The 13,158-nt window shown below is 38.5% G+C and overlaps 1 protein-coding gene across 1 annotated transcript in view; it reads left to right on the top strand.

Annotated features, from left to right (window-relative positions):
* The window catches only part of SKAP1 (src kinase associated phosphoprotein 1), a 92,445-nt gene that overhangs the window by 18,298 nt on the left and 60,989 nt on the right, over window positions 1–13,158 (top strand). The window contains exon 4 of the mRNA XM_062508044.1: window positions 6,805–6,915. Within this exon, the coding sequence (XP_062364028.1) occupies window positions 6,805–6,915 (111 nt within the window). The remainder of the gene's footprint in view (window positions 1–6,804; window positions 6,916–13,158) is intronic.

The raw sequence follows: 13,158 nt of genomic DNA, 5'->3' as shown, positions 1-13,158 counted from the left end.
TTTCTCCGAGCGGCGTTGGCGGAATTTAAACCAAACCCCAAGAGCTCCAATCTACCCCATTCCCAAATTTTTTGGTGCCGTTTCCATGGAATTTTTTTTCCCTGATTTTGGTCGATTATCGGGATATTAAACCACGATATCGATAATTCTTTCCCAGCTCTGAAAATCCAGGGATATTAACAGAGCCGGGTGGGATTTGAGGAGGAAATTTTTGGGGTTTTTTTGGGTTTTTTGGTTTTTTGGTTGGTTTTTTTTTTTTCCTGGGATTTGGGGATTTTGTAAAATCCCAACCGGAGCTCTCCCGGTGTTGATTTTTCCCGGGATTTTTAAGAGATGTTTAACGAAGCTCTGGGTACCTGAGAAAGCCAAGGAAATTTAATTGCAATTCCCATAAAAAGCTGCAGGAAATTAAGTTTATTTTCTTTTTTTTTTTTTTTTTTCTGTCATCCATGGAAATTGGTTTTTTTTGTTCCCCTGGCTTTGCTGGGATTCATTAATTCCTTTTTTTTTTTATTTTTGTTTTTTCTCCTCCCTCCATGGGAAGCAGCTGCAGCTGAAAGAAAGAAAAAAATTCTGTTTAAAATAAAAAAAAAAAAAAAAAAAAAAGGGATTTTAGTTTGGGGGATTTTTGAGGTTTTAAGGAGAGGTTTGAGTTGGAAAAGAGGGGGAATTTTCCTTCTCCTGCTTTTTCCCTTCCCCCAAATCCGGATTTTTCCTTCCCCAAATCCGGATTCTTCCTTCTCCACCTCTGGATCTTTTCCTTCTCCACCTCTGGATTTTTTCCTTCCCCAAATCCGGATTTTTCCTTCCCCAAATCCGGATTCTTCCTTCTCCACCTCTGGATCTTTTCCTTCTCCACCTCTGGATTTTTTCCTTCCCCAAATCCGGATTTTTCCTTCCCCAAATCCGGATTTTTCCTTCCCCAAATCCGAATACTTTCTGTCTCAAAATCCACATCTTTTCCTTCTCCAAATCCCGATTTTTTTTCTTCTCTAATTCGGGAACTTTTCCTTGTCCACCTTTGGATCTTTTCTTCCTCCAAATCCAGAGATTTTCCTTTTCTAAATCCAAATATTTTTTGTCTCCAGCTCAGGATCTTTCCCTTCCCCAAATCCGGAATTTTCGCTTTCCCCAAATCCGGATTTTTCCCTTTCCCCAAATCCGGATCTTTCCCTTTCCACAAATCCGGATCTTTCCCTTTCCCCAAATCCGGATCTTTCCCTTTCCCCAAATCCGGATTTTTCCTTTCCCCAAATCCGGAATTTTCCCTTCCCCAAATCCGGAATTTTCCCTTTCCCCAAATCCGGATTTTTCCTTCTCCTCTTGGCATTTTTCTTTCCTCCAGCTCTAGGGCTGAGGAAGTTTTTCCTGAAGTTTTTCCTGAAATTTTTCCCTCGGAACGTTCGACATTCCCGACTCCTGCAGGGCCCTGGAGTCACCAATGGAACCAAAACCTCGGGAATTCTTCCCGTTCCGGCTGGGGACACCCCTGGGACACCTCTGTCCCCCCTGGAATTTGCTCCGCGTAAATCCCAACATCTCGGAATTCCACAGAAAATCTTCAAACTCCTCTTCCTGCCCCTGCAGGGAATTCCAACCAGCTGGAATTGGGATAATCCCATTTTTTTTTTTTTCCCCCAGGGAGAAATCCAGGATTTGTTCCAATCCTGCTTTTCCATGTCCCAAACAGAAATCAGGGAATTTTGCCGTGGATTTCATGGAGCAGCTCCCTGTCCGGTGTAGGAGAATTATTTTCCAGGGTTTTGTGCTGTTCCGATTTTATTCCCGGTGTTTTCATTAAGAGTTAATGAGTTTTTCCTTCATCACAACAATCCCGGAATTGTTTTTCCTGCTTGGACTCCTCCTCGCTCCATAAACTTTATGGAAAAAAAAAAAAAAAAAGTGGATTAAAAGCAGGAGAGATCCTCGGGATGAGAATCCAAATGGAAAAAAAACCAACGGGATTGGGTTTTTATGGAGCAAGGGCTGCGGAGTTTTGGGTCACTCCTGAAGGAATATTCCGGAATATTCCCAGAAAATGAAGCAGCTCCGTTTCCATGGATTTGTGCGGCGCAGCTGCACCTGGAACGATCCCTAAAAAATGGGAATTATTGATGCTGGATCATTTTATAGCCAAGCTTTATTTGGGTGAATTATGGGATTTTGGGAATTCCTAGTTCTGGGGGGGGAAAAAAAAAAATCCCAGTTTATGGTAATGAAAATCTTGGATATTGCATCTTTGGGAATTTTCCTGTGGGATCCGGAGTTGGATTTGTGGTTGAGTTGCCCGATCCCAAAGGGAATTTTCGCACTTGGAATTTTGTTCCTGTTCTGAAGGGTTCCAAGGTGCTGGAGATGCTCATCCCTCTGGAAAAATGGGAACGGGCTGCTCGTTATCCCAAAAAATCCCAAATCTGGAACGGGCTGCTCATTATCCCAAAAAATCCCAAATCTGGAACGGGCTGCTCATTATCCCAAAAAATCCCAAATCTGGAATGGGCTGCTCGTTATCCCAAAAAATCCCAAACCTGGAACGGGTTGTTCATTATCCCAAAAAATCCCAAATCTGGAACGGGCTGCTCGTTATCCCAAAAAATCCCAAATCTGGAACGGGTTGTTCATTATCCCAAAAAATCCCAAATCTGGAACGGGCTGCTCGTTATCCCAAAAAATCCCAAATCTGGAACGGGCTGCTCATTATCCCAAAAATCCCAAATGTGGAACGGGTTGTTCATTATCCCAAAAAATCCCAAATCTGGAACAGGCTGCTCGTTATCCCAAAAAATCCCAAATCTGGAACAGGTTGTTCATTATCCCAAAAAATCCCAAATCTGGAACGGGCTGCTCGTTATCCCAAAAAATCCCAAATGTGGAACGGGTTGTTCATTATCCCAAAAAATCCCAAATCTGGAACGGGCTGCTCATTATCCCAAAAAATCCCAAATCTGGAACAGGTTGTTCATTATCCCAAAAAATCCCAAATCTGGAACGGGCTGCTCGTTATCCCAAAAAATCCCAAATCTGGAACGGGCTGCTCATTATCCCAAAAATCCCAAATGTGGAACGGGTTGTTCATTATCCCAAAAAATCCCAAATCTGGAACAGGCTGCTCGTTATCCCAAAAAATCCCAAATCTGGAACAGGTTGTTCATTATCCCAAAAAATCCCAAATCTGGAACAGGTTGTTCATTATCCCAAAAATCCCAAATCTGGAACGGGCTGCTGGTTATCCCAAAAAATCCCAGACCTGGAATAAAGGTGGAATTCCAAGGAAATGTTCTTTTTAAGGAATTTCAGAAAGGGATTTGGTATTCCCAGCACCAGGATGGGGGCATGGAGAAGTTCCCAGCGCTGGGAATTCCGGGAATTTCTGTAGGGAATCCGTGTTTTTATCCCAATCCCTGTAAATTTCTGTAAAGAATCCATGTTTTTATCCTTATCCCATTTGTTTTTACAGAGAATCCATGGTTTTATCCCAATCCCTGTAATTTTGGGATCCAAGTTTTTATCCCAATCCCTTTAATTTCTGTAGGGAATCCACGTTTTTTATCCCAATCCCTTTAATTTTGGGATCCATGTTTTTATCCCAATCCCTTTAATTTTTGTAGGGAATCCACGTTTTTTATCCCAATCCCTGTAATTTTGGGATCCAAGTTTTTATCCCAATCCCTTTAATTTTGGGATCCAAGTTTTTATCCCAATCCCTTTAATTTTTGTAGGGAATCCACGTTTTTTATCCCAATCCCTGTAATTTTGGGATCCACGTTTTTATCCCAATCCCTTTAATTTTGGGATCCAAGTTTTTATCCCAATCCCTTTAATTTCTGTAGGGAATCCACGTTTTTTATCCCAATCCCTTTAATTTTGGGATCCATGTTTTTATCCCAATCCCTTTAATTTTTGTAGGGAATCCACGTTTTTTATCCCAATCCCTGTAATTTTGGGATCCAAGTTTTTATCCCAATCCCTTTAATTTTGGGATCCAAGTTTTTATCCCAATCCCTTTAATTTTTGTAGGGAATCCACGTTTTTTATCCCAATCCCTGTAATTTTGGGATCCACGTTTTTATCCCAATCCCTTTAATTTTGGGATCCAAGTTTTTATTCCAATCCCTTTAATTTCTGTAGGGAATCCACGTTTTTTATCCCAATCCCTGTAATTTTGGGCAGAGAATCCACGTTTTTATCCTTATCCCAATAAATTTCTTTACCTAATTAAATTTTTTTTTTTTTTTAATTTGGAGTTTGGAATCTCAGCAGCATTTGAGCTTGGAGCTGATCCAGGAGGGGAAAATCCTTGGGCATTTTTATTCCTTATTTTATTCCTTATTTTATCCCTTATTTTATCCCTTATTTTATCCCTTATTTTTATCCCTTATTTTTATCCCTTATTTTTATTCCTTATTTTTATTCCTTATTTTATTCCTAATACGTTTCTTTTGGATGAGAAACTGGAAATTTTCCTGGAAAAAAAAAACCATTCCCTAGGATGTGGGAAAATCTGGGGTTTTTTTTTGTTTTTTTTTTGTTTTTTTTTTTTTTGTTTTTGTTTTTTTTGTGGGAGATGAAAGGAAAATTCGGGCCTTTCCCAGATTAAAATCCTGACTCTCCCAATTTTTAATCAACAATTAAAATTTTTTTCCAACTCCATCCCGGTGTTTACCAGGAGAAAAGTGGGAATTAGGGCTGGGAAAAATGAAGGAGCAGCTGGAAATTCCAATTTGGAGAGCGCCGAGTGAGGAGCAGCTGCTCCTCTCGCTTATCAATCCTCGTTTTTATTCCGGACAAATATTAAATTCCAAATCTTTTATCGCCTCTGGATTTTCATTCAGCCTTGATCTCAACACTCGGAGCTGAGCGGCCGATCCCGAAAATCCGAGAGGGGAAGGAAATTTCCCTGGAAAATTCAATGGGAGGTTCATTGGAGGAGAGGAAAGATCCTTTCCACACCTCGCCTTCGGAAATTTATTTGTAGGGAATCCATGGCTTTATTCCTTATCCCATAAAATTTCTGTTGGGAATTAAATTTTTTATTCCTCATCCCATAAAATTCGTGTTGGGAATTAAATTTTTTTATTCTTTATCCCATAAAATTTGTGTTGGGAATTAATTTTTTTATTCTTTATCCCGATTAATTTGTGTTGGGAATTAAATTTTTTATTCCTCATCCCATAAAATTCGTGTTGGGAATTAAATTTTTTTATTCTTTATCCCATAAAATTTGTGTTGGGAATTAATTTTTTTATTCTTTATCCCGATTAATTTGTGTTGGGAATTAAATTTTTTATTCCTCATCCCATAAAATTCGTGTTGGGAATTAAATTTTTTTATTCTTTATCCCATAAAATTTGTGTTGGGAATTAATTTTTTTATTCTTTATCCCGATTAATTTGTGTTGGGAATTAAATTTTTTATTCCTCATCCCATAAAATTCGTGTTGGGAATTAAATTTTTTTATTCTTTATCCCATAAAATTTGTGTTGGGAATTAATTTTTTTATTCTTTATCCCGATTAATTTGTGTTGGGAATTAAATTTTTTATTCCTCATCCCATAAAATTCGTGTTGGGAATTAAATTTTTTTATTCTTTATCCCATAAAATTTGTGTTGGGAATTAATTTTTATATTCTTTATCCCGATTAATTTGTGTTGGGAATTAAATTTTTTATTCCTCATCCCATAAAATTCGTGTTGGGAATTAAATTTTTTTATTCTTTATCCCATAAAATTTGTGTTGGGAATTAATTTTTTTATTCTTTATCCCGATTAATTTGTGTTGGGAATTAAATTTTTTATTCCTTATCCCATAAAATTTGTGTAGAGAATTAAATTTTTTGTTCCTTATCCAATAAAATTCGTGAAGAATTAAATCTTTTGTTCCTTATCCCATAAAATTTGTGAAGAATTAAATCTTTTATTCCTTATCCCATAAAATTTGTGTAGGGAATTAATTTTTTTATTCCTTACCCTGATAAATTTGTGTTGGGAATTAAATTTTTTATTCTTTATCCCTGTAAATTTGTGTAGGGAATTAATTTTTTATTCCTTATCCCATAAAATTTGTGTTGGGAATTAAATTTTTTATTCTTTATCCCGATTAATTTGTGTTGGGAATTAATTTTTTTATTCCTTATCCCATAAAATTCGTGTAGAGAATTAAATTTTTTATTCCTTATCCCATAAAATTCGTGTAGGGAATTCATGTTTTTATCCCAATCCCTGGTAATTTCTGCAGCAAATCCATGGTTTTATTCCTTATCTCAGAAAATTTGTGTAGGAAATCAATTTTTTAATTCTTTATCCCGGAAAATTTGTGTAGGAAATCAATTTTTTAATTCTTTATCCCGGAAAATTTGTGTAGGAAATTAATTTTTTTATTCCTTATCCCTATTAATTTATGTAGGGAATCCATTTTTTTAATCCTTTTTTCCTCTCTCCTGAAGAATTCCCAAGTTTTTATTCCCTAAAATTCCCCATTTTAGCAGAATTCTTTATTTTACACCTGGATTTATAACCAGGGCAGGGATAAAGATTTGGATTCACCTCTGGAATTTTTGACCCTCAGGATCAACATTCCCAGATTTTTCCAGGTTTTTTTTTTTTGTTGTTGTTGTTGTTGTTGTTGTTTTGGTTTTTTTTGAGGCAGGAATTCCATGAACGATGGATTTTGGAACTCCTTCAATCGCACAAAAACGATTTTGGATTTTGGGAGGCAACCAGAAAGAAAAGGGAATATTTGGAATATTTAGGAATTCCTCAAATTTTTCCCCAAAAATTCAACCTCACCTCGTCTTTCCCACGCAGGAGAGGAAGAACACGAAGGACGGGACGGCTCCCACGAAAATCCCGGCTGGAATTTCGGCTCTTCCCGAAGGATTTCTGAGGCCTCGTTCCCAGCAGAATTCCAGCACGAGGGTGAGTCACTGATTTCATTTTATTGATTTGATTTGATTTGGTTTTTATTTTATTTTCTTTTATTTTATTTTATTTTATTTTATTTTATTTTATTATTTTATTTATTTTATTTTATTTTATTTTATTTATTTTATTTCATTATTTTATTTTATTTTATTTTGTTTCCTTTCCTTTCATTTCATTATTTCATTTTATTTTATTTTATTTTATTTCTTTATTTTACTTTATTTTATTTCATTTCTTTATTTTATTTTATTATTTTATTTCATTTCATTTCAATATTTTATTTTATTTCATTTCATTTCATTATTATTTTATTTTATTTTATTTCATTTCATTACTATTTTATTTTATTTTATTTTATTTCATTATTTTATTTTATTTCATTTCCTTTCATTTCATTTCATTTCATTATTTTATTTCATTTCATTTTATTTTATTTTATTTCATTTCATTTCATTTCAATATTTTATTTTATTTCATTTCATTTCATTATTATTTTATTTTATTTTATTTCATTTCATTTCATTATTATTTCATTTCATTTCATTTCATTCATTTCATTTTTTTGGCAAAATTCCGAAATTTTTACTGGAAAAGTTTCTTGGAATTCTGGACGGTTTCTGCAGCTGTGGCTGCTGTTCCTTGGAATTGTTGGAATTTTATCTTCTGGAGAACAAATCAAAGATAAACCTGGAATCCTTTGGTTTTCCATTCATCCCATCCCACCGTTCAGGAGGGCATTTTGGGATATTTTGGGTCATTTCAGGGTCTATTTGGGGTTATTTTGGTGCTTTTAGGGCCCGTCTGGGATTTATTCGCTGTTTTTGGGATCTGTTTGATCCCATAATTCAGGAGGGGATTTTGGGATTTATTTTTTTTTTTCGGTGCCACTAGACGTGAAAATCCCGGCTAACATTCCTGAAATCCCACGTTTTCCTTGGTTGTCTTCGTGCTGCTTTCTTTGGGGTGGCTTTTCCCAAATTCCCGAATTCCCAGTTTTATTCCATCCCGCTTTTCTTGGGATCCGATTGGATTTGGGATCCCTGTGATGTCTTTTCCCAAATTCCCGAATTCCCAGTTTTATTCATTCCCGCTTTTCTTGGGATCGGATTGGATTTGGGATCACTGCGATGTCTTTTCCCAAATTCCCGAATTCCCAACTTTATTCATTCCTGTTTTTCTTGGGATCCGATCGGATTTGGGATCATTGCGATGTCTTTTCCCAAATTCCCAACTTTATTCATTCCCGCTTTTCTTGGGATCCGATTGGATTTGGGATCACTGCGATGTTTTTTCCCAAATTCCCGAATTCCCAACTTTATTCATTCCTGCTTTTCTTGGGATCGGATCGGATTTGGGATCACTGCGATGTCTTTTCCCAAATTCCCGAATTCCCAACTTTATTCATTCCCGCTTTTCTTGGGATCGGATCGGATTTGGGATCCCTGTGATGTCTTTTCCCAAATTCCCGAATTCCCAGTTTTATTCCATCCCGCTTTTCTTGGGATCCGATTGGATTTGGGATGATTCTCACCAAAACAAAACAAAAAAAAAAAATAAAACCCAAAAATGTGAATTTTGGATGTGGAAGAATTTTTGGATTCAGGGCCTGGTTTTATCCTGGCTCTGATTCCTCCTGGGAATTCAGGAATTTTCTGGACGGACACCAAGGCTTGGGAATGATTTCACTCAATGAGCCGCGAGCTCCGCGGGATTTTCCCTACGGAGCGATTCCGGAGGAATTGTTTGTGCAGAACCAAAACCTGGGAAGTGCTGGGAAATCCCGAGGGATCTCGGAACGATCAGAATTCCTCGGGAAACAATTCCCGAGATTCCCAGGCTCCGGGAGACTTCTCCAAACTGGTTTTGGGGTAAAAATTCGGGAGATTCCTTAATTTTGGCGTTCGACCGTTAATTTTTAGGGAAGGAGTGAAAGGTTCAGAGCTGGAAATGGGAGGATATGGCAGGCGGGGCAGGGATTTTTAGGATGGAGTTTGGGATATTTTTGGGATGGAATTTGAGATTTTGGGATGGAATTCTGGTTTTTTTGGGGATGGAATTCTGGGTTTTTTTTGGGATGGAATTCTGGGGTTTTTTTGGGATGGAATTTTGGTTTTTTGGGGAGGAAGTTTGTGATTTTCTTGGGATGGAATTCTGGATCTTTGAGATGGAATTTGGGTCTTTTTGGGATGGAGTTTGGGATTTTTTTGGGATGGAATTCTGGATTTTTTGGGATGGAATTCGGGATTTTTTGGGATGAAGTTTGGGATTTTTTGGGATGGAATTTGAGATCTTTTTGGGATGGTATTTGTGATTTTTTTGGGATGGAATTCTGGATTTTTTTGGGGATGGAATTTCGGTCTTTTTGGGATGAAGTTTGAGATTTTTTTGGGATGGAATTCTGGATTTTTTGGGATGGAATTTGGGATTTTTTGGGATGAAGTTTGGGATTTTTTGGGATGGAGTTTGGGATTTTTTTGGGATGGTATTTGTGATTTTTTTTGGGATGGAGTTTGGGATTTTTTTGGGATGAAATTCTGGATTTTTTGGGATGAAATTTGGGATTTGTTTTGGGAATGCCTAGGGCCAGGTTGGAGCAGCCTGGGATAACGGGAACGGGATGGGATTGAAAAGCCGGAGCATTCCAGGGTTTTATAAACGGGATATTTGATGGATTTGGGATATTTATTCCCCTTGGATATCGATTTATTCGCTCAAGATATTGATTTATTCCCTTTTTATTATATTTATTATTTATTATTATGAGTTTGGGGTGATTCCGTGTTTTTGGGGGGATTTGTGAAGATTTTGGTGCATTTGGGGTGATTTTGGAGTATTTGGTGCATTTGGGGTCTCTTTGGGGTTTATTTGTTGTATTTGGGGTTATTTTGGTGTTTTTAGGGTCTGTTTGGATTCTTTTGGGGTTTTTTGTGTCTGTTTGGGTTATTTTGGTGTTTTTGGGGTCTGTTTGGATTCTTTTGGGGTTTTTTGTGTCTGTTTGGGTTATTTTGGTGTTTTTAGGGTCTGTTTGGATTCTTTTGGGGTTTTTTGTGTCTGTTTGGGTTATTTTGGTGTTTTTGGGGTCTGCTTGGATTCTTTTGGGTTTTTTTTGTGTCTGTTTGGGTTATTTTGGTGTTTTTGGGGTCTGTTTGGATTCTTTTGGGGTTTTTTGTGTCTGTTTGGGTTATTTTGGTGTTTTTGGGGTCTGTTTGGATTCTTTTGGGGTTTTTTGTGTCTGTTTGGGTTATTTTGGTGTTTTTGGGGTCTGTTTGGATTCTTTTGGGGTTTTTTGTGTCTGTTTGGGTTATTTTGGTGTTTTTGGGGTCTGTTTGGATTCTTTGGGGGTTTTTTGTGTCTGTTTGGGTTATTTTGGTGTTTTTGGGGTCTGCTTGGATTCTTTGGGGGTTTTTTGTGTCTGTTTGGGTTATTTTGGTGTTTTTAGGGTCTATTTGGATTCTTTTGGGGTTTTTGTGTCTGTTTGGGTTATTTTGGTGTTTTTAGGGTCTGTTTGGATTCTTTTGGGTTTTTTTGTGTCTGTTTGGGTTATCTTGGGGTTTTTTTGTGTCTCTGGGGGGTTTTGGGGTCCCTCGGTCTCTCCGGGAGCGGCGGCGGCTCCAGAATTCTGCAGCGACCCCGTGTGGGGCCGGCCGGGAGCGCGCGGGGCCGGGAAAGGGAGCGGGAGCGCGCTTTGGGAACGGGAGCGAGCTTTGGGAACCGGCTTTGGGTTCCGCTGCTTCTTGTTTGATCCCAAAACCCCATCAAACAATTCAAAGCCAGCCCACAATCCCGTCCCACAAACACATCCCAAATAGTCCAATCCAATCCCATAAACACATCCTAAACAAATCCCATCCCATAAACACCTCCCAAATAAACCAATCCAATCCCACAAACAGATCCCAAATAAATCCCATCCCATAAACACCCCCAAATAAACCAATCCCATAAACACATCCCAAACCAATCCCATAAACACATCCCAAACAAATCCCATCCCATAAACGCATCCCAAATAAACCAATCCCATAAACACCTCCCAAATAAACCAATCCACCCCACAAACACATTCCAAACAAATCCCATTGCATAAACACATCCCAAACCAATCCCACAAACACATCCCAAATAAACCAATCCATCCCATAAACACATCCCATATAATCAAATCCACCCCACAAACACATCCCAAATAAACCAATCCCACCCCACAAACAAACACACCCCATCCATCGGGATTGATTTGGGATCAGAATTGATTTGGGGTTGGGATTGAAGTTTAGGGGTTGAGATTGATTTGGGATCAGGATTGATGATTTGGGGTCAGGATTGATGATTTGGGGCTGGGATTGATGATTTGGGGTCGGGATTGATGATTTGGGGTCAGGATTGATGATTTGGGGTTGGGATTGATGATTTGGGGCTGGGATTGATGATTTGGGGTCAGGGCTGATGATTTGGGGCTGGAATTGATGATTTGGGGTCAGGATTGATGATTTGGGGCTGGGATTGATGATTTGGGGTCAGGATTGATGATTTGGGGTCAGGGCTAATGATTTGGGGCTGGGATTGATGATTTGGGGTCAGGATTGATGATTTGGGGTCAGGGCTAATGATTTGGGGCTGGGATTGATGATTTGGGGCTGGGATTGATGATTTGGGGTCAGGATTGATGATTTGGGGCTGGGATTGATGATTTGGGGCTGGGATTGATGATTTGGGGTCAGGGCTGATGATTTGGGGCTGGGATTGATGATTTGGGGTCAGGATTGATGATTTGGGGTCAGGATTGATGATTTGGGGCTGGGATTGATGATTTGGGGCTGGGATTGATGATTTGGGGTCAGGATTGATGATTTGGGGCTGGGATTGATGATTTGGGGCTGGGATTGATGATTTGGGGTCAGGATTGATGATTTGGGGCTGGGATTGATGATTTGGGGCTGGGATTGATGAACTGGGGTCGGGATTGATGATTTGGGGCTGGGATTGATGATTTGGGGCTGGGATTGATGATTTGGGGCTGGGATTGATGATTTGGGGCTGGGATTGATGATTTGGGGTCGGGATTGATGATTTGGGGCTGGGATTGATGATTTGGGATCGGGATTGATGATTTGGGGTGGGATTGATGATTTGGGGCTGGGATTGATGATTTGGGGCTGGGATTGATGATTTGGGGTTGGGATTGATGATTTGGGGCTGGGATTGGGGGTTTGGGGGATTTGGGGTCGGGTTTTTCCTCTCACTCTGGCACCTTCCCAGCCAGGAAACCGCTGGGTTTGGGCAGGTTTATTTTTATTTTTATTTTTATTTTTATTTTTATTTTTATTTTTATTTTTATTTTTATTTTTTTTTATTTTTATTTCTTTGGATAATCCCAAAGAACTTCTGGCAGATCCAAGAGCTGCAGGAAGGAAGGACTGACCTGGATTTAGGGGATTTTATCCTTTTGATCCAGTTTTTCCTTTGGATGCTGCTGTGGGGTCTGGGTGGTTTGACTCAGAAATCCCAGAATGGTTTGGGGTGGGGAAAAAAAACCTTAAAAATTCCCCAATTCCAACCCTAAAAATTCCCCAGTTCCAACCCTAAAAATTCCCTAATTCCAACCCTAAAAATTCCCTAATTCTAATCCTAAAAATTCCCCAATTCCAACCCTAAAAATTCCCCAATTCCAACCCTAAAAATTCCCTAATTCTAATCCTAAAAATTCCCCAATTCCAACCCTAAAAATTCCCTAATTCTAATCCTAAAAAAATCCCCAAATCCAACCCTAAAAATTCCCCAATTCTAACCCCAAAAATTCCCCAAATCCAACCCCCAAAATTCCCCAAATGCAACCCTAAAAATTCCCCAAATCCAACCCTAAAAATTCCCGAAATCCAACCCCCAAAATTCCCCAATTCCAACCCTAAAAATTCCCCAATTCCAACCCTAAAAATTCCCCAAATCCTACCCTAAAAATTCCCCAATTCCAACCCTAAAAATTCCCCAATTCCAACCCCATTCCGTGGACAGGGATATCTCCCACTGGAGACAATCCCAAATCCCCTAAAAACCTCCTGGCCAATCATTAATTCACGAATTAATTTGTTTAAGGGAGATGATCAAAGCCATAAAAAAAAAAAAAAAAAAGAAAGAAAGAAAGAAAAACCCCAACAAAAACCCCTTGGAATTTGGGGGAGAAACGGGAAGTTTATTTTAACTGAAAACTGATGGGTTTTGGGATTTTTCCAGCCTCGA

This window comes from Cinclus cinclus, chromosome 24 (assembly GCF_963662255.1).
Source record: "Cinclus cinclus chromosome 24, bCinCin1.1, whole genome shotgun sequence".
NCBI classification, from domain to species: Eukaryota; Metazoa; Chordata; class Aves; order Passeriformes; family Cinclidae; genus Cinclus; species Cinclus cinclus.
This window is presented reverse-complemented; position numbering and strand designations above follow the sequence as displayed.